The sequence below is a fragment of the Oryctolagus cuniculus genome, chromosome 12 (assembly GCF_964237555.1).
Source record: "Oryctolagus cuniculus chromosome 12, mOryCun1.1, whole genome shotgun sequence".
In the NCBI taxonomy this organism is placed as follows: Eukaryota; Metazoa; Chordata; class Mammalia; order Lagomorpha; family Leporidae; genus Oryctolagus; species Oryctolagus cuniculus.
In genome coordinates, this window is record NC_091443.1 from 85,818,101 (window position 1) to 85,839,759 (window position 21,659).

At 50.5% G+C, this 21,659-nt stretch overlaps 1 protein-coding gene across 26 annotated transcripts in view; it reads left to right on the forward strand.

The window, feature by feature from the left end:
* TLN2 (talin 2) overlaps positions 1–21,659 on the forward strand; it is a 480,480-nt gene that overhangs the window by 438,229 nt on the left and 20,592 nt on the right. For all 26 annotated transcript variants that reach the window (XM_070054308.1, XM_070054305.1, XM_070054330.1 and 23 more), the window contains 6 exons: positions 779–904; positions 1,324–1,440; positions 4,526–4,711; positions 9,478–9,585; positions 18,373–18,478; positions 19,855–19,979. In XM_070054308.1, the coding sequence (XP_069910409.1) occupies positions 779–904; positions 1,324–1,440; positions 4,526–4,711; positions 9,478–9,585; positions 18,373–18,478; positions 19,855–19,979 (768 nt within the window). The remainder of the gene's footprint in view (positions 1–778; positions 905–1,323; positions 1,441–4,525; positions 4,712–9,477; positions 9,586–18,372; positions 18,479–19,854; positions 19,980–21,659) is intronic.

The following is a 21,659-nucleotide window of genomic DNA, read 5'->3' on the forward strand; positions in this document are numbered from 1 at the left end:
TCATTCCACAAGCATTTACTGGTGCCTGTACCCTGCTCTGAGCATAGAACAGATAGGAAGTCCGGCCCGAGCCTCCTGGAGCTTGCATCTGCATCGAAGAGTAGACAGTGCACAAGAGAACAGAAAGGCATTCATGTACGGTGAAATGCCGTGAAGAGAACAGTGCTCGGGGGGTGGGCTGATAGCCGGCGTGGTCAAGACAGGTGCAGGACTTGACGTCGGAGCTGAGACCCAAACAACCGGAAGAGTCGGGTTCCAGCAAGAACAAAGGTCCTGAGTGGGAATCAGCCATGGGGAGGAAGAGCAACCTACATCCGCATCACATACTGAGGGAGGCAGAGCCTCCTATAAGCCAGAGGGGCAGGCATGGGTACCAGGGCGGCCTTGTAGCCCAGTGTGAGATTAAGAGAATGTTCTCAGTGATGAGGGTGTCAGGCTGGGGTCAGTGCTAGCTCCTCCCACATGCCTTCACCCTGTCCTGGGCAGCTTTCAGCAGGGTTGCTGGGTCTGCAGTTGTAAATATGCTATATTTTCAGACCCAGCCTCCCCATTCTGTCTCAGCTTCAGCCACCCCTGGAAAGTCCACATTCCTGCACCAGAACGCCCAACTGTGGCTTCCCGGGGGGTAATGCGTAACTTGCAGGCTTCAGAGCTGGTGACGTAGAGACCTGCCCGTCTCTCAATCCTCGTGTCCAAGCTCGCCCTTGGCGTGCAAGGCCCTAGGGAAGTCAGCCAGCGTCTGCTGAGCGCCTGCTTACGTGACTGTGCTCTCTTTCAGGTGGTGCTGATCAACGCCATCAAAGATGTGGCCAAGGCCCTTTCTGACCTCATTGGTGCAACCAAGGGAGCTGCCAGCAAGCCAGCTGATGACCCCTCCATGTACCAGCTCAAGGGAGCCGCAAAGGTAGTAGATTAGCTTGAGGGGTAGGACAGTCTGTATGAGAGTACTGGGAGAATACACATCTGCATTTCTTTCTCACTTAAAGGACAAAGAGTTGTCTTGCTAACATCGTCAGGTCAGAAGTAACAGGGCAAACATTTGGCCTAGCACTTGAGACACCAGTGAAGACGTCTGCATCCCATAGCAGCATGCCTGGGTTTAGTTCCCAGCTCTGGCTCCCAATTCCAGCTTCCTGCTAATGCAGACCCTGGGAGGCACTGGGTGATGGCTCAGTCATGTGGGGGAACCTGGGTTGCTTTCCCAGGTTGGGCCCAGCCCAGTCCTGGCTGTTGTGGGCATTTGAGGAGTAAAACGGGAGCTCTCTCTCTAAAAATAAATAAAGAGCTGAAGCGAGTAGTGTACTGTTCTCTCTTCCTCTGCAGGTGATGGTGACCAACGTCACTTCTCTCCTCAAGACTGTGAAGGCAGTGGAGGATGAAGCCACCCGGGGCACAAGGGCACTGGAGGCCACCATCGAGTACATAAAGCAGGAGCTCACGGTAAGGGGTCCCCTCCCTGGGGCACCTGCTGACCTAGCAGGAGCTTGTGTGAGAATTGAAGCATAAAGAGGGGTCTCCTGGGACACCTGAACCAGGGAAGCCTCCTCACCTGCCTGTGGATAGCACTGCATAGTTGAGACCACACGCGGCAGAGTCTGGCTAGGAAGAGTGTGTAGTGGTAATTAAGGAATTCACTGGACTGCATCATGTAGGACAATTCAGGCTTCATGCCACTGAAATCACAGCATGAAACCACAGCATCGTGGAGGATTCCTGGCAAAGGGCACATCAGTGTGGCTGTTAACACTCAGCCCAAGGTCCATTCACAAGTACATGTGTGGCCTCTCATGATTCCTGTGCTGTTGCTAACAGCTCACGCTGCTGCACACGTGTGGACTTTGTCGGGTGAGGTTCACTTTTGGAGGTGGAAAGTGCTGGGAGCCTTTCCCTGAGACGTGGGCCTTTAAGATCCAGCTCCTTCCTGTTGGAGGGGTCTGATCTTAGAGGCATAGACCCTGTTCATTTTGCCGCCTTGTTTCAGCAGTGTGGGGTGGCAATCCCTAAGTTGCTGTGGAGGGGATGATGTCTGTTCTTATGATCTCATATCGGCTATGTGTTGATATCTTAGTTCCTACAGAGAGAAATAGGCTGAAAGGGATGGTTTCAAGCTGAGATTTTTTTTAAAGATTTATTTTTATTTATTTGAAAGAGTTACATAGAGAGGTAGAAACAAAGAGAGAGAAATGTCTTCTATCTGATGGTTCACTCCCCAAATGGCCACAACAGACAGAGCTGAGCTGATCCAAAGCCAGGAGCCAGGAGCTGCTTCTTAAGCCGTCCTCCACTGCTTTCCCAGGTGCATTAGCAGGGAGCTGGATCGGAAGCGGAACAACCGGGAACTCAAACCAGTGCCCACATGGGATACCAGTGCTGCGTGCCAGGGCTTCAGCCCGCTGTGCCACAGCGCCAGCCCCTGAGCTTTTTTAAATGGGAGGTCACACGACAGACTGAGTTTTGGGTGGGTGGGTGGAAGGTACTGGGGAACCTGCTATTGCTTCCACTTGCTCTGCACCTTTTTTGGGGGTCAACTGTTTAGGTGCCCTGAGGATCAGCACTAGAAACAAGTGATCCTATAGGTTTTCTTGGTTTTTGGTTTTTTTTTTTTTTTAATGATTTATTTATTTATTTGAGAGGCTGAGTTAGAGAGGTCTTTCATCCACTTGTTTCCTCTCCAGTGGGCCGTAACAGCCAGAGCTACACTGATTGAAAAACAAGGAACCAGAAGCTGCTTTCAGTCTCCCACGTAGGTGCAGGGGCCCAAGCACTTGAGCCATCCTCTGCTGCTTTCCCAGGCTATCAGCAGGGAGCTGGATCAGAAGTGGAGCAGCCGGGACGCAAACCAGTACCCACATGGGATGGCAGTGCTGCAGGCAGATGCTTAACCTACTATGCCATAGCACCAGCCCTGGTCATGGGGTTTGGGGGATGGAGGCTTAGGTTCTGGGGTCTCTAATGGATCCAGGCCTGGCTGATATTGTGCTTAGTTCATACTTTGAAAGAGAAATGAAGATAGGGCTGGCGCCGTGGCGCAGTGGGTTAATTCTCCGCCTGCGGCACCAGCATCCTATATGGGTACCGGTTCTAGTCCCAGCTGCTCCTCTTCCAGTCTAGCTCTCTGCTATGGCCTGGGAAGGCAGTAGATGGTCCAAGTGCTTGGGCCCCTGCACCCACGTGGGAGACCAGGAAGAAGCTCCTGGCTCTTGGATCCAAATGGGCACAGCTCCGGCCCTTGCGGCCATTTGGGGAGTGAACCAATGGAAGGAAGACCTTTCTGTCTGTCTCTCCCTCTCACTGTCTGTAACTCTAACTCTCAAATAAAATCTTTAAAAAAAGAGAGAGAAATGAAGAAATACAGGAGCTACCCAGAGCTAGTGGTATCCTTACACACTGCTGCCTGGCACCTCCCTGGATGCATGGGCTGGGCATTTCCTACTCAAGTCTGGGCACGGGCTCTGATACGTGTGCGTGGGGCTGTTGGTGACAAAGGAAGAGAAGAGTTGAACTTTGGAGCTTTCCCGGGGAGTGACTGACACTTGGTCCCAGTGGGATCTAGAATTCACCTGGAGGCTATGTTTTCAGGGAGCGCGTGCTGAAATGTGGAGCACTGTGTCCATGTGGCTTAAAATCCACTACCACATTCAGGAGAGCACCTGGGAGTTGGGGTCCTGGGCTGCTTTAAATGCTCCTGCCCACTTTGAGGGTACAGTGATGTTTGACAATGGTGCCATGTGTCCAGGATGCTGGCTGAGTCCTTTCTCCCTGTCGATACACAGTTGCCTTGGGCAGAGAACAGGGCAGCCCTACCTGCGATGAAGGCCCCCAAGCACAGGGACAGGTGCACATTCAGCTCACAGCCAGGGTACCTGTCCCTCTTGTTAGGACTTGGAGTTGAAGCAGAAACGACCAACTTGACTGACAGGTGAAGCTTCAAACTCTAAAGGTTTGTGTGCACGCATGCTGTTACATATTCAGTGTCACCATGGCACGCTTGACACGAACACCTCTGTACAATTATGCAGATTTAATTGCAAGATGGGCTAAGAATAGAAGGAGTCAATGCTTCATTTCCCCACCCTCACAGCTTCCTGAAGCGGGGGCGCGGTGCAGAGTGATGCATTCGGGTCAGCCCTGCTCCAGAACCAGCACCAGGATTGCTGAGGTTCTGGAAACTGCTAAAGCAGCAGCGGGCACAGAGGAAGGGAACCAAGAGGCCACACAAGCACCTGGGATGCAAAGTATGCAAATCCCGGCCGTGGGTTTCTGTTGACGAACAGATCTGTGCTGCAAACGTTAACCTCTGGCTTCTGCTGATGTCAAGTGTAGCCTTGAGGATTGCATCTGTGCTAGAATCTTGAAAGCAAGAACATGCCTGTACTTAAATTTCCAGTTTCCTGTCATTTGGGTATTTTCTTCCAGTAGCTGGCTCCACTTTCAGATGCTGAGCTACAGCCTGGTTGGATAAGAATAAAGGCTTGTTACCCTTTCCTTTGTGATTTTTTTCACCCCTTCTCTTTCTGACTTGCAGGTGTTCCAGTCCCAAGAGGTACCTGAAAAGACATCGTCACCTGAAGAATCGATAAGGATGACGAAGGGCATCACCATGGCAACAGCCAAAGCTGTGGCAGCGGGGAACTCGTGTAGACAGGAGGACGTGATTGCCACCGCCAACCTGAGCCGCAAAGCCGTTTCAGACATGTTGACGGCTTGCAAGGTAAAGGCCTTGGCCTTGCTCTGGCTGGACGGCTTGGTGGCTTGTCAGGATTTAAGTTGTTTGGTGTCATCGGAAGGAGAAGAGGGGCTGTACAGTGTAGCAGGGAGCAGCTCAGTGTCTGAAGCTTGGTCATAAGATACAGACTGAAGACAGCATATGCTGGGGGTGGAGGTGGTTCCTTGCATCAGTTGAGACTCACATCCCGTATTGGAGTGCCTGGGTTCAAGTCCCACCTCACCTGTAAGTCCAGCTTTCTGCTAAAGCACACTTCGGGAGGCAGCGTGTGTCAGCTCAAGTCCTTGGAGCTCTGCCTTCCACCTGTGAGACCAGGGTTGGATTCCTGGCTTCTGGCTTTGGACTAGTCCAGTCCAGCTGCTGCTGTGAACATTCGGGGAGTGCGCCAGTGGATGGAAGATCTCTGTCTTTCTCTCTGTCTGGTTTTCTAGTAAAAGGGAAAAATTTTTAAGATAATCTACTTTTTTTAAAACAATGTCTGCGTCTGTCTGTGGGAAGCAGCTCTCGGGTGCTTTGTGTTGAAGAGGGAGGGGGCAAGCCTGGCTGACCTGACCTTTGCTTTTCCTAACTGGGCAGGAAGCCTTTCTCCCAGAGGGCAGCAGAGGCCCAGTGAGAGTAGGAAGCGGAGACTGCAGTGCTCATTCAGAGCCCTCCAGATGAGCCGCGTTTGCTCTTCTGCCTGCCGCCTTTGCTGCCTCCTCCACACATTTGCCATTTTGCCCCAGGGAAAAGTGTGGCCACCACTGGTTGAAAAAGTGGGTGAAAGCAGCAGTACACACTTTGGGGAGCTACCTTCCAGCCTGTGTGCTATCTGTCGGGTGTCTCAGAGACTCTTCTGATCCTCAGGTGGATAACTAGATCAGCTGCCCTGAGCCCATGCCGGGCGGAGGGAGGCAGAGTGGGTGGGAGGGTGTGGAGCCCCGGAGACCTGAGCCCTACGATCTTGCTTTTATTTTTATCTATTAAGAAAGTGACCCAGTGGTGGGCATGTGGCCCAGCAGTGATGACAACCATGTTCCCTATCAGAGTGCCTAGGTTCCATACCAGCCTCTTGATACTGACATCTGCTTTCTGGTAACACACCCCCCTGGATGCAGTGGTGATGGCTTAAGTAGTTGAGTCCTTTCCCTCCATGTGAGAGACCAGGATTGAATTCCCAGCTCCCAGCTTTGGACCTGCCCAGCCCCTGCCAGTGTGGACTTCTGGGGAGTGTTTGAGTAGATGGGAGCTCTCTCTGTCTCTCTGTGCGTGTTTGTGTGTCTTTCTCTCTCTGCCTCTCAAAGAAGTAGATATTTTTAAGAAGGTCCCCTGTACGAGCCCTCATGTTATCTTCCACCCATGGAGCACCCACAGGCCTCCAGCCTCTAGGGACAGACTTGCCCCAATGCCTCTGACTTCTGTTCAGTGTTGGCTTGGTGACCACTGCTGTGGTGAGTGGAGGTGGGGGGAGCTAGCCACAGAATTGGAAAAACATCTGTTATAGACTGGGGTCTGAGGGAGCCGAGCCCTGCTTTGTGGTAGTGTTGAGTTCTATAGAGGTTGCCACTGTAGGGTCCAACTCTGAGGTGGGATGATGTGGAGGTAAGTGGTGGGTAACAGGAGGAGACAGACGGGCTGAAGAAATGGCCAGCAAGGACCTGGCCAGCAGGGGCAGTGCCAGTTGATGGGACTGCTTGTGCACCGGAGAGAAAGGGGTAAGCAAGGGGTTGGAAAGGCTGCAGTGGGAGGTAGGGCAGGCTCCTCCGTGAAGGATAGGGGGTGCTAAGCCAATAGGTTTCGACTCTGTCCTGAGGCTGCAAATACTCACCATTTTGATATGCTTAGTGATTCTGCCCACCAGAGGGATAGCTTCCCCAGGGGTCACTCTATGAATCAAAGAAGAGGATTTTACAGGCAGGACATGCCCCGAGGACATCATGGTATCCCAGGGCACCTATTATTATGCAGAGGCTGTCACATGTATTCTGTCATTTGCTCTTGATGACAAAGGTAAAGTCATTATTCTGATGTGCCAGGTGATGAAACAGAGGCTCAGAAAGGTTAAGTGGCAGGGCAGGAATTGTGGCACAGTGGGTGAAACCAGCACTTGGGTCCCCTACATTCCATTCCTGAGGGCCTGTTCGAGTCCTAGCTACTCGGCTTCTAATCCAGCCTCCTGCTAATGCACAGGGAAGCAGCAGATGATGGCCCAAGTACCTGGGTTGCTGCAATTCGTGTGGGAGACCCTGATGCTGGCTCCTTGCTTCAGCTTGGACAGGCCCCGTTGTTGCAAGCATTTGGGGAGGCAACCAGCAGATGGATGACCTCTCTGTCTCCCTCTCCCTCTCATTTTGCTTTCAAATAAGTAAATCGGTCTTTTCTGAAAAAGAGAGAGGTTGGGTGGCATGACCAACATCACATAGCTCTTCTCTGTGAGGACCAGAACTGGCACCAGCTCTGCCAGTTGATACCTGTTGTCCATGGCCTCCCAGCCACAATACTCATGGTCTTTCCTGTTGATGAGTGACAGGCATTTCTGTCCCTGTGTCATAGACTTGAAATAAAAGGGGAAGTAATAGCAACAACAAAAACCACGATTGAGGTGGAAATAGAATGGAACTCAAAGTTTTAGGTCTCTTAATCAGAGGTTCCCCCATATCTTCATGGGGGGGAGGTCCTGGAGAAAAGCACGGGTGCTGTGTGCCCAGTGTCAGCTCCCATCTGCATCACAGCATCCTGGCCATGCAGGACAGACTAAGAACTTGTGTGTCCACCTCACACCACCAGGCCAGACGAGAGGGCCAGTGTCCCTATTGACCCTGTGGCTGCTCTTAGCATGGGGCTTATTGCACAAACCCAGTAACACTTCCATTCCTTTGTCTCCATGTCTGGAAATGAGGCAGCTGGACAGAAACGGATGTGTGTGCAGCACATACACACACAGAGAAAACCAGGATGCTGAGCAGTGGCTCTGGAGGAAGCCGCGGTGCCCTCTGGGGGCCCCCACGTTGGGGCCGAGCAGGGCAGGCAGGGCAGACGGAGATGCACAGGAAGCTACCCTCTGCTCGCTCTGTGGGACTGGAAGGTTATGCCAACCGTGCCAGCAGAGTCCCCCCCCGAAACCTGAGTCAGCACTCGTGTTTTTCTTTCTGGTTACTTGCACATGTTTGTTTTGTTGGGTTTTGTGTCTGCTGTTATCAGTGATGTCACAGGGCTGTTTCTCTGTTGCTAGGAGTCATCAGTACTGACTTAATGACTGCAAAGCCGTCTGCTAGTGAATATTATCTTTCCCCTATTAGCAGACGTCTAGGTCGTCTGCAGTTTTTTAAATCATGAACTTTACTGTTAAGAGCATCTTGGGCCTATCTGTTTGTCCCGTGATTTGGGTTATTTCCTTGGGCGAGAGTCCCAGAAGCCACATTTGTGGGTCAAATGTAACAATTTTAATCAATGCCAGATTGTTCTCCCGAGTGACACAGCCACCGCCGTGGATAGGAACGCCTCAACCTCACCTCTCCCAGGACCCTCAGCGGGGGCCTTGCCTGTGACCTGCTGGAGGTGCCTGAGCGGTGGCGTAGTCTGTGTCACTCCACACTGGTGTCTCAGCAGACATGGGCTCTGGCCTCACGTCGGACACAGGGGCTCAGGGCTGAACAAAGCATGGTAGTGCTGAGAACAGGCTCCTGGTTCCCGCTTCTGAGGCTTCAGATGAGTCATGCTAGCTCCTCAGTCACAAATGCTGGGGCCACTTACTGCAGGGGTGGGGGCCAGGTCAGTCCCCACCCACACCCCGCATGGGCCTCCAGTGGGTCAGTGCATGGGTCCAGGCCCTCATCCCCTTCCATCTCGATCTTTTAACCTGGTTTGTGATTTGTGTCTGTCCCGATTTGTGATTTATGTGTGGTTTTCTATTTTATGTGTTTCTCTAAACCTCTAAAGTTGTTTCCAGAGGGAAGCCATAAAAGGTAGAATGGCTAAATGGGTAGGATTACCAGGTTTAGCAAATGAAAAATGGGGTGTCTCATACTTGCACTAAAATTTGTTTCACTGTTTATCTGCATTGCATATTTAACTGGGGGTTTTATCTGGCAACCCTATGAATGGGCATGCTGTGGGAAATGCTATCTCCTAAAAGACTCGAGGTGCCAGGTCACAAGTGCAAGGAAAAAGCTCTGTCACCCCAGTGCCCTGGCTCGCTTATCTCAACACTTGCATAACATGAGATGAGTTATGGGGCCTCCGGGGGTGCTGGCGTGCTTGCTATCTGCAGTGTCCCAGGAGAGGAGCCACAGGGCCCCCTGGTCATGGAGGCCTCACTGTGACCGCAGGGTAGTCAGGTCAGGGGGTGGGAACCTGGGCTTGCTGAGCCCACAAATGGAGCCTTCAGGAATCCTCCCTCGCTGACCCCGGGTCAGTCCGTCTCCTGCCGTGGCCCCCTAATCATGAATCTTGCCTGGAATTTATAGTGCATGTGGCACTCTTTCCTGAACTTTTGAGTGTGTGGGGGGTTTTTTGCATTTCAGTGAAAGGGGGTGGGAGAGGGGTAAAACAGGGACCAGAGTGAGTGGTTTCTGTCGCTGTGGCCTTAAGGCAACACAAGCTGTGTCACAGAACCTGCAGAGGGGTGGGGGTCAGTCTTCGGGGTGTGGGGGCGGGTTTGGCAGAGGTCTCTTGCATTGGGGTCCCGGTTGCCCCCTACTCTGCTCCCAGGCTGGGTGACTCCTAAACTGGCTTTTCCTGCCTTGAGACAGACACCTTCTCTCTCCCTGCAGCAAGCATCCTTCCACGCCGATGTCAGCGAGGAGGTACGAAGCAGAGCCTTGCGCCACGGGACGGAGTGTGCCCTCGGCTACCTGGACCTGCTGGAGCATGTGCTAGTGGTAAGGAGGGTGAGGGGTGGGGGCGGTGGGCAAAGCCGGGCGACAGCTGTGTGTCCCGCCTGCCTGGTCCCACGGAGTCTGGTGCACATCTTCCCTCTTTGAGCGTGGTCTGGGCACAGCTTGTAGGGCTGGAACTGGACTGAGCTCAGCGACCAGAGAAAGTGGTGGCTAGAATCCAGGGAGCTGGCTCTTTCTTACTCCAGAGAGAGGCAAGACTGGTGCCTACGAGGAGGAGGAGTGGGCAGGGTGAGAGGCAAAGCAGGAAGGCTTCCAGGGCCACTCCTGGAAAAGCCAGGAGGGCGTGTTAGGAAGACCCCAGCACATCCAGACATGGAGGGCTTCTGTGACAACCTTAGGAAGCTCTCACTAGTGCTGCCAATGACCTGCTGGCCTCTTGTCACCTCTTCCTGTCCCCCCAAGAATGCTGGAGGCCAGTGTGCCTGACCTAGGGATGCACTGGGAAGGTGGGAGTGGCATGTGCCCGTGGGGAGTATGGGACAGTGGTCATGGCAGGTGGACTGCCCACCCGGGCTGTGCAAACTGCTGGCTCCTGGTGACTTAACTCGCCACACAGCTTGAGGATGAAACCCTGGAAAACAAGACAGATGGACGCTGAGTGTCCATCTTCCCCATGTCCTGGAAGCACACTTAGAACCATTAAGTCGTGGAGTCCTGAGCACGTCAAGAAGAGAAAACATTGATGCCTTCCCTCCACCATCACCCGGCTTGTCCCAGACCTCACCCAAGAGCCACAACAGTCCGCTCTCTGGCGCACGGTCACATGTGTCTTTTCCTTGGCGGGCCGGACATTCACTGTTTTTCTCATCTTGTCCTTGTGCCTTTGGCCGGCCAGCCAGGGAAGTGATCTGAGACTCAGCAAAGTCTGTCCTTGGTTGAGCTCACCCAGCTTTTCCTCAGCAGAGCTGCGGTCAAATCAATCCCACGCCTGCTCGTTCTGGCATTCGCTGCCTTCTCCTTAAAACCAGTTATCTCTGATGTTGAGCGTCTTGGGTCTTCTAGGGATCCTGGTAACTGCAGTCAGTGCTGAGGCATAGCTGTGGGGACAGTAGCCAGCCTGGGACTCCTTCCTAAGCTTCCAAATGCTGGGTCCTTACAAATAGAAATCCCTGCATTCTATGTGGGCTGGGCAAGGACCATCCAAGCTGGACAGAGTCACAGGCAGGAGCCTCTGTGGCCAAACTAACACACATGTGATCATGTGAAGTGTTCAACCCTCAAGCCTCCTAGCAGGAAATTCATGGGAAAGGGAAAAAGGCATTTTTGTCTTCCTGGAGCAGTTTCCTGAGTCGTGTAGGATCTTAACTGGCAGCTGGGCAGCGAGGGGGGCCAGTGGATTTGGAAGGCTGAGGGCTAGAAGAATTGAGTTCAGCTCCTGGCTCTGCCATCTAGGCAGCCACACGGCCACTGTCCTGTCTGGGCCTCAGTCTTGTCAGGTGTTTAACAGGCAGTTTATGGAGGATTGAGCGAGCGTGTCTGGAAACCCAGGGCTGTGTGGCTGAGCTAACACTCGCCGGCTGCTGGATTGAAGTCTGCCGACTGGAAGGTGCCTTTCCCTGCTGGCTGGCAGCTAAGTCCCGGCTTACGGCATTGGGGCCCCCAGTGCTCCCCAAGTGGGGGCTCTCCTCCTACCCTCCATTTCTCCTCCTTGTTGTCTCTCTTGTTTTCATCTCGTTCATATGGGGGGCAGGCGGGAGGCAGAGGGATCCCCTCATTTCCACTTCCCCACTCTGAGCCATGCTCTCTCCTGCACATGTGCCTGCGGGCCAAGCCCGGTATCCGTGACCCTCAGGTCGGCACTTTCTGCCTTTGCTCTTGGTGAGTCGCATGATGAGAGCGTTGTGCCCTAGGGATCAGCCCCCAGCTTCGTCTCTGGCAAATCCACAGCCGGGGTAGAAAGCGGGCAGGCAGCCCTTATGATGGGTAGCGGACTGGTGGTCTCCTCCCTCCCTCTCCAGCAGAAAGATGGCTTGTTGCAGAGAGAGGGGTTCTTGCTCCCCAAGGGAGGGCAGGTGCCAGCACTTGTCATAAGGAGAAGTATATCCCGTGGGAAGAGGAAACTGGAGCCCTCACAGGCCACTCCCCTGACTTCGTGCAGACCGGAAACATGCCCTGGTGTCTGGGAACCAGCTGCTGCGTGGACCTCTTGCTTCCTCTCTCCTCCTCACCTCTCCTCTCCGTGCCCTGTGATGGGGTGAGCAAGATGAGACCAGACGTCCTTGATGTACAGTGTGTGTCTGTCCGAGGAGGAGGAGGAAGAGGCCAGATAGCAGGCCACTTTGCAGAGAGAGGCGGAGGTCACATCAGGGTCGCTGGGGACATCAGAGAAACTGGAGGAACTTTGCCCAGGCCACGCGTTCAGAGACCCCTGCTTAATGGCCACTTGGTCCCTACTAGGCTTCAGTAATGGCCATCAGTGGCTTTTTCTGTAATGGAAGAAGGGCATTTGCTGCAAGGAGACACAACATCACACAGAATTTAGCGAGTTTCAGTCAGGAGGTTCTCCTGGAGGCCGGGGGCCCGTGGGTGGCCACTGCTTTCTTCTCCAGCCTCGGGCAAAACTGGCCTGCGCTACACAGCTACAGGTGTTTCTCCTGTGGCCATTCACCGTCTAGAAGACCAGTGTTCTGTGACCGATCCCTCCTTGCGTTTACTATAGACCTTCTGTGTTGCAAACCGGGGTTTCTTTTGCTCATTCTGTGTTATTATCGTCATCGTCACCTGCAGTTATAGCAGACATTTGCATTAATGTCCTGTTTCTCTAAGGCTGTTAAGGAGGTTTATGGTAGCCAGTGCTCCACTGAAAATATTAACAAGAAGTAAAGCCAAATGATAGTGAAACGCCTTTTAAAAAATAAACAGAAATCATTTCAGGGTTTGCAGTCACGACTCTTTGGCCCCCGGGGTGAGACGTGCTGGTGGCTCCGACTTCTACGGAGAAGAGCGCAGGAGCATGTGTACTCATTTGTTTTTTTGTTTTTGTTCTCTGGAAAGCTGGGCACAGCTCTCTTTGAAAGGTGTTTTCTGGCTGGCACCGTGGCTCACTAGGCTAATCCTCCGCCTGCGGTGCCGGTGCCCCAGGTTCTAGTCCCAGTTGGGGCACCGGATTCTGTCCCGGTTGTCCCTCTTCCAGTCCAGCTCTCTGCTGTGGCCCAGGAAGGCAGTGGAGGATGGCCCAAGTGCTTGGGCCCTGCACCCCAGGGGAGACCAGGAGAAGCACCTGGCTCCTGGCTTTGGATCGGCGCAGCGCCGGCTGTGGCGGCCATTGTGGGGGTGACCCAACGGAAGGAAGACCTTTCTCTCTGTCTCTCACTGTCTAACTCTGCCTGTCAAAAAAGAAAGAAAGAAAGAAAGAAAGAGAGAGAGAGAGAGAGAGAGAGAGAGAGAGAGAGAGAGAGAGAGAGAAAGAAAGAAAGAAAGAAAGAAAGAAAGAAAGAAAGAAAGAAAGAAAGAAAGAAAGAAAGAAAGAAAGTTAGTTAGTTTTCCAACATGCAGAGGAAGAAACCGCCCCTCCTTCCAGGGAATTATGGTAAACACATGTGAAATAAAGGTTCCTAACTGAAGACAGGAGAACCTGTGTCACCCTCTGTCCCCCAAGTCACGGGGGCTTCCTGCTGTGTTAGAGTCACACTTGGCACTGTTAGCTCCAGCCCTGCCCCAAAGCAGACCCTGTGGATATCTGGGCTAAGATGAGGCTAGGAGCAAGGAAGCTGGCTCGGAGAGGCTCGGGGTGAGAAGCACAAGGCCCAGACGCGGAGACTGGGCTTCATCCTCAGAGCAGATTCTAACAGAATCACAGTGAGGTCGCAGTGCTGCTTTATAGGAGAAATCAGAATTGTTGTTTAAATTCTCTTCCGGCTAGCAGAAACAAAAACTAAGGTTTGATTGGATGTTTACAGATGGAAGATTTTTTAGAACAGTGAAAAACTAGAGATTTCTCTCTCGCTCGCTCACTCTCTCTCCTTCCCCCCTTTCCCCTCCCCCCTCCCCATTTTTTATTTTAACTGAAACCTTGGTGTGATCAGGTGAACATTCTGAAAAGAAAGTCAACCTAAACCAGAGCAGCCTCCCCGAATGCTTGAAAAACCGCTTTTAATGACTCAGGGAATAGGTGGAAGAGTCTTGACAGCTGTGTTACAAAAGGGGAAAGAGAGGGGCCGGCGCTGTGGCTCACTTGGTTAATCCTCCGCCTGCGGCACTGGCATCCCATATGGGCGCCGGGTTCTAGTCCTGGTTGCTCCTCTTCCGGTCCATCTCTCTGCTGTGGCCCGGGAAGGCAGTGGAGGATGGCCCAGGTGCTTGGGCCCCTGCACCCGCGTGGGAGACCAGGAGGAAGCACCTGGCTCCTGGCATCGGATCGGCGCAGCGCCAGCTGTAGTGGCACCTGGCTCCTGGCATCGGATCGGCGCAGCGCCAGCTATAGTGGCCATTTGGGGGGTGAACCAACAGAAGGAAGACCTTTCTGTCTGTCTCATGGTCTGTAACTCTACTTGTCAATTTAAAAAAATGGGGGGGGGGGGGCGGGTAGAAGCAAGGTTTGGAGAAAGTGCCCAACAATCCACACCACTCTGAGGTGGCACTAAGTAGTTCAGGATCTTCTTGAGTGGACTACTTCTGTTAAATTTAGGTACATGAAAATATGGGGGAGACTACACTATGTGAACCTTGTTCAGATAAAATGCCATCGAGCCTTTCTTGGCTAGTTGGTCTATTTTAGTTTTACTTTAGAAAAATCTTAAACAGAGAATAATATTACCTGCATACCCGCCTTCTCTAATTGGTTTGGCTCATTAACATTTTATTTGATTTGCTTCAGGTATTTAAGTTCTAAAACAACATATCAGTAATAATTCTGTACCCTTCAGATTTCCCATTCTCTTTTTTCCCCTGCAAAGATGCAAATGACCATTGTGATTCTGCATCCTTAATCATGTGTGCATCCGGGGCCTCCAGAAAGCAAAGCCCTGGGCCATTTCTGGCTTCCCCCTCTCCCATCAAAGGAGCCTTAGCGCACTCCCACAGAAAGGGCCTTCATCTGTAAGGAGAGATCCCAGACCCCAGATGCCCATTTGGAAGCTCCAAAGTAATAACCCTTGCTTGGCCAGTTCTCTGGAGAATCCAGTTAGCTCTCAGCAAGCGCGGTGTTGACCTTGGGCTCTTGCTGCCCTGGGAGCTGCTCTAGGAAGCTTTAGAGATAGGTGCCCACTGCAGTGGTGTTGGCCTCCTGCATTTGCTGTTTGCTGGCTCACCCTGAGACTTGTGTGCAGGGCGAGCGGCAGCCACCTTGCATCTGCGGCAATCACAGTTCAGGATTTTTGCAAAACCACAATATGCAGTCTTTGGCAGGGCCAAAATTACTGTCTCTTCCACTAGCAGAACTTTAATGTGAATCTGTCTTTTGATCACTATTAGAAGTCATATTGACTTAATAGTGGAATAAAAATAGAAGCCCTTTCTTCCTGCCTCACATAAAGTTAGAGTACTTTAATTGAGGCTGGTCCCTGTGTGAGAGAGCCCGTAGGGTACACAGGAGGGGTCCTTTGTCTACATCAAGGGCTCTTCTACAGGCAGAAGTCTTTAATCATTGTGCTTTGATGATTTCAGTACATCTCTCCACACCTGTAGCTCTTTTTCCAGTTTTGGAGACATAACTAGTATACAATGAACAACACATAGTTAAAGGATATGTTTTGGTTATTGATATGGGAATACATCTGTAAAGCCATCACCAGCAATCAAAACAATGAATGTATTCATCACCCCTCAAAATTCCTAGGAAACCACCGATCTGCTTATTGTTGCTGACTTGCGTGCATTTTCTAGCTGTTTCTATAAATGAAGTCACACAGCATCCACTCCTTCATTCAGCATCAGAATTTTCAATTCCATCCATTTTGTTGTATGCATAAATAATGTGTCTACAGCTAAGGAGTATTTCATTGTATTGAAATACTATTGGTGGTCATTTGGGTTGCTTGCTTTTTTTTTCTTTTTTTTTACTACAAATAAAGCTTTGAAGAGCATTTCATACTCAAGTCTTTGTGCCAGTATCTGTCCATTGCTCTTGGGTAGATACCTACAAGTGGAATGTTTGGATCGTAGGATAGGTGTATGTTTAACTTTTTAGAAAAAAAAAATTGCTTTCCAAAGTTTGTACTGTTTTACATTTCCACCAGCAGTGTGTGAGAATTCTCCTCACTCTATATCCTACTACCACTTGTCATTTTTAATTTTTTCTTGTTTTAGCCACCGTAGTGAGTATATGGTGGTATCTCATTGTGATTTTAATTTCTATTGTTGAAAGTCTTTTTGTGTACCTGTTTGCTTTCTGTATAGCTTTTTTGCTAAAATGTCTGCTCAGATCTTTTGCCTGTTTTTTGCTGGTTGGTTTTTTTTTTTCTTTTGAGCTTTAGAATTCTTTAGGTTTTTCTAGATAATAAGTTTTTTGTCAGATGTGTTTTGGAAGTAGTTTCTCCCAGGGTGTGATTTGTTGTCAGTTTCCTAACAAGTCTTGTTGGGGCAACTGAGACAAAGATAAACTATAAAAAAAAAGAAAGAAAAATAACAACACTACCATAGAGAATTTATGTGCAGCTATAACCTGGAAATTACAACAGTTAAAACTGTTTATATCATTTATATCTCAGACATTAAGCATTTAGAATGAACTTATATAAACATATAGGGTGAAGGTTTTTGTTTGCAGAAATCATCAAATTATTTTTAAGATTATATCTCTGCTTCCTGTTATCATTGTATCTGATGTCACATTGATTTCTCCTTTTAAACAGCCTTATGGAGACATAATTGACATCTGACAAAATTCATTCGAAGCATACAACTGATTAGTTTTAGTGGGTGTACAGCATTGTGCAACTGTTACCGTATTCTGATTGTAGAGCATTTTGTCACCTGAGAAAGATCATGTCAGTTAGCAGTCACTGACTCTCCTCACTCCCACAGTTCTCTCAATATTCCTTTGTGTATTCACTGATAGGATTCCACCCCAACTATACGGAAAGCACTGTTGTTGCACTTAATAATAAGTCAGCTGAAACTTTGAGAAAGGGTGAGGAATTGCATGGCAGGTTAGGTAGATGCATTGACCTTGACTCCTGAACTTAACTGCCTCCCCACCGGTTCTGTGAGAACCTAGTAGGCATTTGCCCCTCTCCTGTACCTCCCCATGGCTCTAGTCTTCTTTTGCACCTGGTCTAGGAAGCCTTCAATGTAGGAGTCCTAGGAGTGTGTTGATCTGATTTTCTCTCATTCGTTTCCCTCATGCTCACCCATTCATAGGTCTGTACAGAAATCTTAGTATCTGTGGAGTGATAGATTCATAGGCTAAGAGAATTAACACAACTGATCATCTGGAATGATCAAACATCAGCAAATACAAAATAAACTTAAAGGATACCAGAAGAAGGGAGAATGGAAATAGAGGCATGTGACGTAATGCTCAAAAAGCACTGGTTAATCAGTACAAGTCTAACTTAAGGTGTGTGTATCCACGAGGCTGGGGCTGCTCACGGTATAACCAGTTATCTACTAAGCTTCCTGCAGCCATGTGCAAGGAGGGGTAGGCCCTGGGGTCCAAATGCCATCTTTTCCAACCCCCTGAGAGAGTGATTCTGCCACTTAGCCAGGTGAGAATAGGTCTGAGGCACCCAGAAGTTTGGAATTAACACTTAATGAATGCCTACTGTGATCCAGGCACCGCATGAAGTATTTCCCAAGGGTTACTCCATTTGATCTTTATGCCAGCCCTGAGGGATAGGCATTGGCAAGTTTTACAGATGAGACAGCAGGTGCTGAGGGGTTCAGTACTCACAAAGGAGCGACCTTGAAGCCAGGTATGAACACAGGTCTGTCCCGTTCCAAAGCTCACGCTTCGTCCTCGGCTCCGAGCCTCCCAGATGTCCAAAGACCGACAGTGGTCGAATTTAGCTCCTGGCTGTCTTAACATGCCTAAACCTGGAGCTTCCCGCCGCGGGCCCTGGGGAGAAAATGCAGCAAAGGCTGTTGGGAGGGGGAGTTCCAAATTAGGAAGGCACAGGATGCTTCCCATCAGGTCCGAAATGCACGGTGGAAGAAAGTAAGCAGTTCTCATCCAGTTTCTGAGTTCCATTCTCGGACAACTTTGAACAGCAGCCAGCTGAGGGGATGTCCTTTAAGTCAACTTAGTGTTTGGAGTCACCCATGCCTTTTTAATATCACAAAAAGCAGAAAACAATTTTTAAAGCTTTTGCACTGGTTCGAAAGAAGGCCGACGCGCATGGCTTCTCCCTGGTAGGCAGAACCCAGAAGAGGATTGCTTTTTCAGGAACGGCCCTCTTGCTCGGTGAAATGCTGCCTACATGGGGATTTTTGTCTCCAAAACCCCCATGAGTCACACGTTTCCAATGGTCTCACAGTTGTGGTGGTGTCACAAGCAGCAGCTGGCCCAGAGCTTGGTCTTCAGTGCTCACTCAGGCCATGCATGGCCTGTGAGTAATTTCAGGTGCTTATATTTCTTCCAGGACAGAAGTGGACTTTGTCCCCTCTCTGGTCTTTGGGAACTGTCAGAAGCCACCTTCAAGGCACCCGTGGTTTCCACTGTCTCATTTCTCACTTAAAGAAACAAGCCCAAGGAGTCGAAAATGTTTTCTCCCAAGCTCCACAAGTCACTTTGGGACAGAGAGCATCTGACGCCAGGTCCACCAGGGAGTGCGCTGCCTGTCGCCATGGTGACCGTGCTCCTTACGCACTTGACTTGTTCTTCACCCATAGATCCTTCAGAAACCAACCCCGGAACTCAAGCATCAGCTGGCTGCTTTCTCCAAGAGGGTCGCCGGCGCCGTGACGGAGCTCATTCAGGCCGCCGAAGCCATGAAAGGTAGGTGGCATTCTCTTGGGTCCTTATAACTGGGGCGTCCCCAGGGCCAGGCTGGCATGGCAGATGGAGCAGAGCAAGAGAGAGACAGCACAGGCGCTTAATTGGCAGGTATAGCCAGGAGGAGCACGGGAGGGTACCTGTTTAAAGCAAGGTGATACAGAGTTAGATATCAGAAGTAACTTCCAGTGCAAGGCAAGTCATTCCTGCAGTCTTTGAATCAAGTATGACAGCTGCACAGGTACAATTCATATAAACTGCTGGTTTCTCCGAGGAGTCTGGTCGATTCTTTTTATCTATGCTCATTCAGCAGGGTATTTATTCCCATTCGAGTAATGCCCCGTGTGTAGGAAACAGCCATGTCTTCCCAAGTTGTCTGTGCTCCCCTTCTTGCTTCCATAGAAGCAGTCAGCTCCCCGGGGACAGTGTCTCTCCCTGTGAGTTGAGGCCAGTGCTGTTCCCCCTGTGGGCCCAGAAGAGAATGGCAGATCTCCACGTGGTGCAAGGCATAGTCTGGAGACACACTGGCTTGCTTGCAGGCATGAGCTATAAGGCAGAAGTCAGAGGAAGGCTCGAGGCTTGGCCTGTGAGAGCTTGATTTTCACAGCTGATATACATGGCTGTGATAGGACAGTATGAGGGTACTTTACAAAGTGCACTGAAATGCAGTTAAATTTTTCACATTTTTATTTCTTTGTTATTTGAAAGGCAAGGGGTGCAGGGAGTGGGGGAAGACATGACAGGCAGGCAGGCACAGAAAGATCTTCCAACCACAGCCTCAGACCCCAAATGCCCATAACAATCCAGGCTGGACCAGGCTGAAGCCTGGAGCCAGGAGCTACAGGCCTCCCATTTGGGTGGCAGGGACCCAGGACTTGAGCCATCACCTGTTGCCCCCCAGGGTGCTCATTAGCAGGACCCAGAATCCAGGCTTGAGGGGCTTGAACCCAGGCACTCTGATAAGGGATGCCAGCCTCTCACCCAGCATCATAACTGCTGCACCAAACGCTGGCTTCACAAAACACTAAAAGATATTTAGGTGCAAAAAAACCTTTTAAATCCATGCATTTATTTATAATGCATACTTTCCGGGATTTTGTTTTGTATGCACAGGTTTCAGTGTTTTTTCACACCCAAATAAACTTACCTTTTAATTCTGTTTGCCTTGAACTTTGCAAAATACCCTGCTACAAACAACTGATTGAGAAAACCAGGTTAGCTCCCCGCCATGTTCATGAGAGCTTGAGAGAAGACAATATAGGCAGTAGGCTCTCAGCTCTCGAGGGCCTTCTTGCATGGAAATTCTACTGTTGTTTGTAATTAAGCTAGTGCCGAAATCTGTAGTTCCCACGCATGACCTTTTTTTAAACTAATTTTAGGAACAGAATGGGTGGATCCAGAAGACCCAACCGTCATCGCAGAAACAGAATTACTGGGGGCTGCAGCATCCATTGAGGCTGCTGCAAAGAAATTAGAGCAGCTAAAGCCAAGAGCAAAGCCAAAAGTGAGTGTTCACCCGCGGCTGCGCGGCTGCAATCTTCCAGTGAGGGCTGTGAATGGGTATTGCGGGTGGGGGCAGGGGCTGTCTCCTTCCCCCTGCTTAGACTGCAAAGCAGCAGCCCTACTGGGCCTGCCCAACCCCTTCTCTTTCAGAAAATAGGGGGAAAAAAACAGTGGGCAAGTCTTTCAAGGTAACCACCTGGAAAAATCCCTCTGGGTGTACAGGACAATCAAGCCTTTTGATTTTGAATACGAATTACACGTTTTCATTATATAAAGTAGGTGTGGGATGCTTCCTGTGAAGTTCCTGCTCCTGGGAGACGGTCGGCATCCAGTTTTCTGGTTTCTATCATGCCTTTCACAGAGATGGCGATGCGGGGCCTCTGCTTGCCTTAGAAACCCACAGAGGGCCGTGGGAGCCTCAGGAGCGTGCCCCTCGCCAGGCTTCCGCAGCGTGTGTTGTCATCTCTGTGTCCCTTCTGGATCAGTGTTGAAAACCTCAGGGCTGTATGTCCAGAGAAAGAGCCGGTTAAAGGAAAGAGAGACTCTGGGCTGGGCACTGGGAAGGGCAGATTCTAATTAAAAGGGTGAAAGGCTGCGGCCATCTCCAAACTCAAGCCTGTTCGGGAGCTGTACCCACCCCTCTCCACCCCACCCCCACCCAGAGCAGGAAGACATTGGAACCAGAGGAGGCCTCTTTTTCCCCCTATTCAAGCAGGTTCTTCCTGGTACTTGTAACTCGCCTCCCTTCTAAGAAATGCATCAGGAAGTAAAACGTGAGCCTTCTCCTCAATGAAAAGTTAGATCCCCTCGTTTAGATATTCCTGAAATTCTGCCCGTTTTTCTAAGAGCACAGGATAGAGTCTGGGTGCCGAAACGCGTCAGCTAGCTCAAGGGCAGTACCCTGGCTGATGCTGACGTAGTCAGTGACTCTGGGGAAGGTTGTTAAAACCTTCAGCTTCCTAGAATCCGTCTCCTAATAGTTGCTCTAGACTTGGTCAAATTTCTTACCAAAAGTCATTTAAGTGTCTTGACTTCTGATTTTTGGGCTCACCATGGTTTTCTCTGCCGGCCTCTAACCTCCAAGCCTTGGGTTACCTGGTGTAGTCAGAGGTTTCTTTAAGAACTAAGCGTGGGTGTAGGGGCGGCTCCATTTTCTGGCTGTGTCTTTGTTCTGCTTTATAAATCAAGTTAATCCTGAGTGGAAAGTGTACTTTGGACTTCAGAATTAACCACTGACTGAGATTTAAAGGTTGGGTGCTTTCATTGTTTTTCCATTTCCTTATCTGATATGGCCAGTGGCTGCCTCCTACAAGGGGAAGGTTCAGTCTGCTGCTGCCCGAGGCCTTGTCACACTGGCATTCTGGAGAATCGGCCTGGTGCTGGTTGCACAGGAGCACTTCACTATATCCTGAGAGCTCCCGTTTCAGCCACTTGGCCTTGGTCCTTCTGAGCCCTAGTGCGTCTCTGGTCCTGGCTTCCCTCTGTCCAGTCATTTATGTACTCAATGAGTAAGCAAAGGAGGTACTGTAAGACGCAGTGCCTGACATACAATAAGTCTCCATAAATGACAGCTCTATCACCATTGTTGTTGTCGTCATCACCAGAAATATGCATCTGAGAATTTTATCCCAGGAAAACGCCAGAAAGAAAAATTATTGCATAGGCAGGGCTGGGGGTGGAC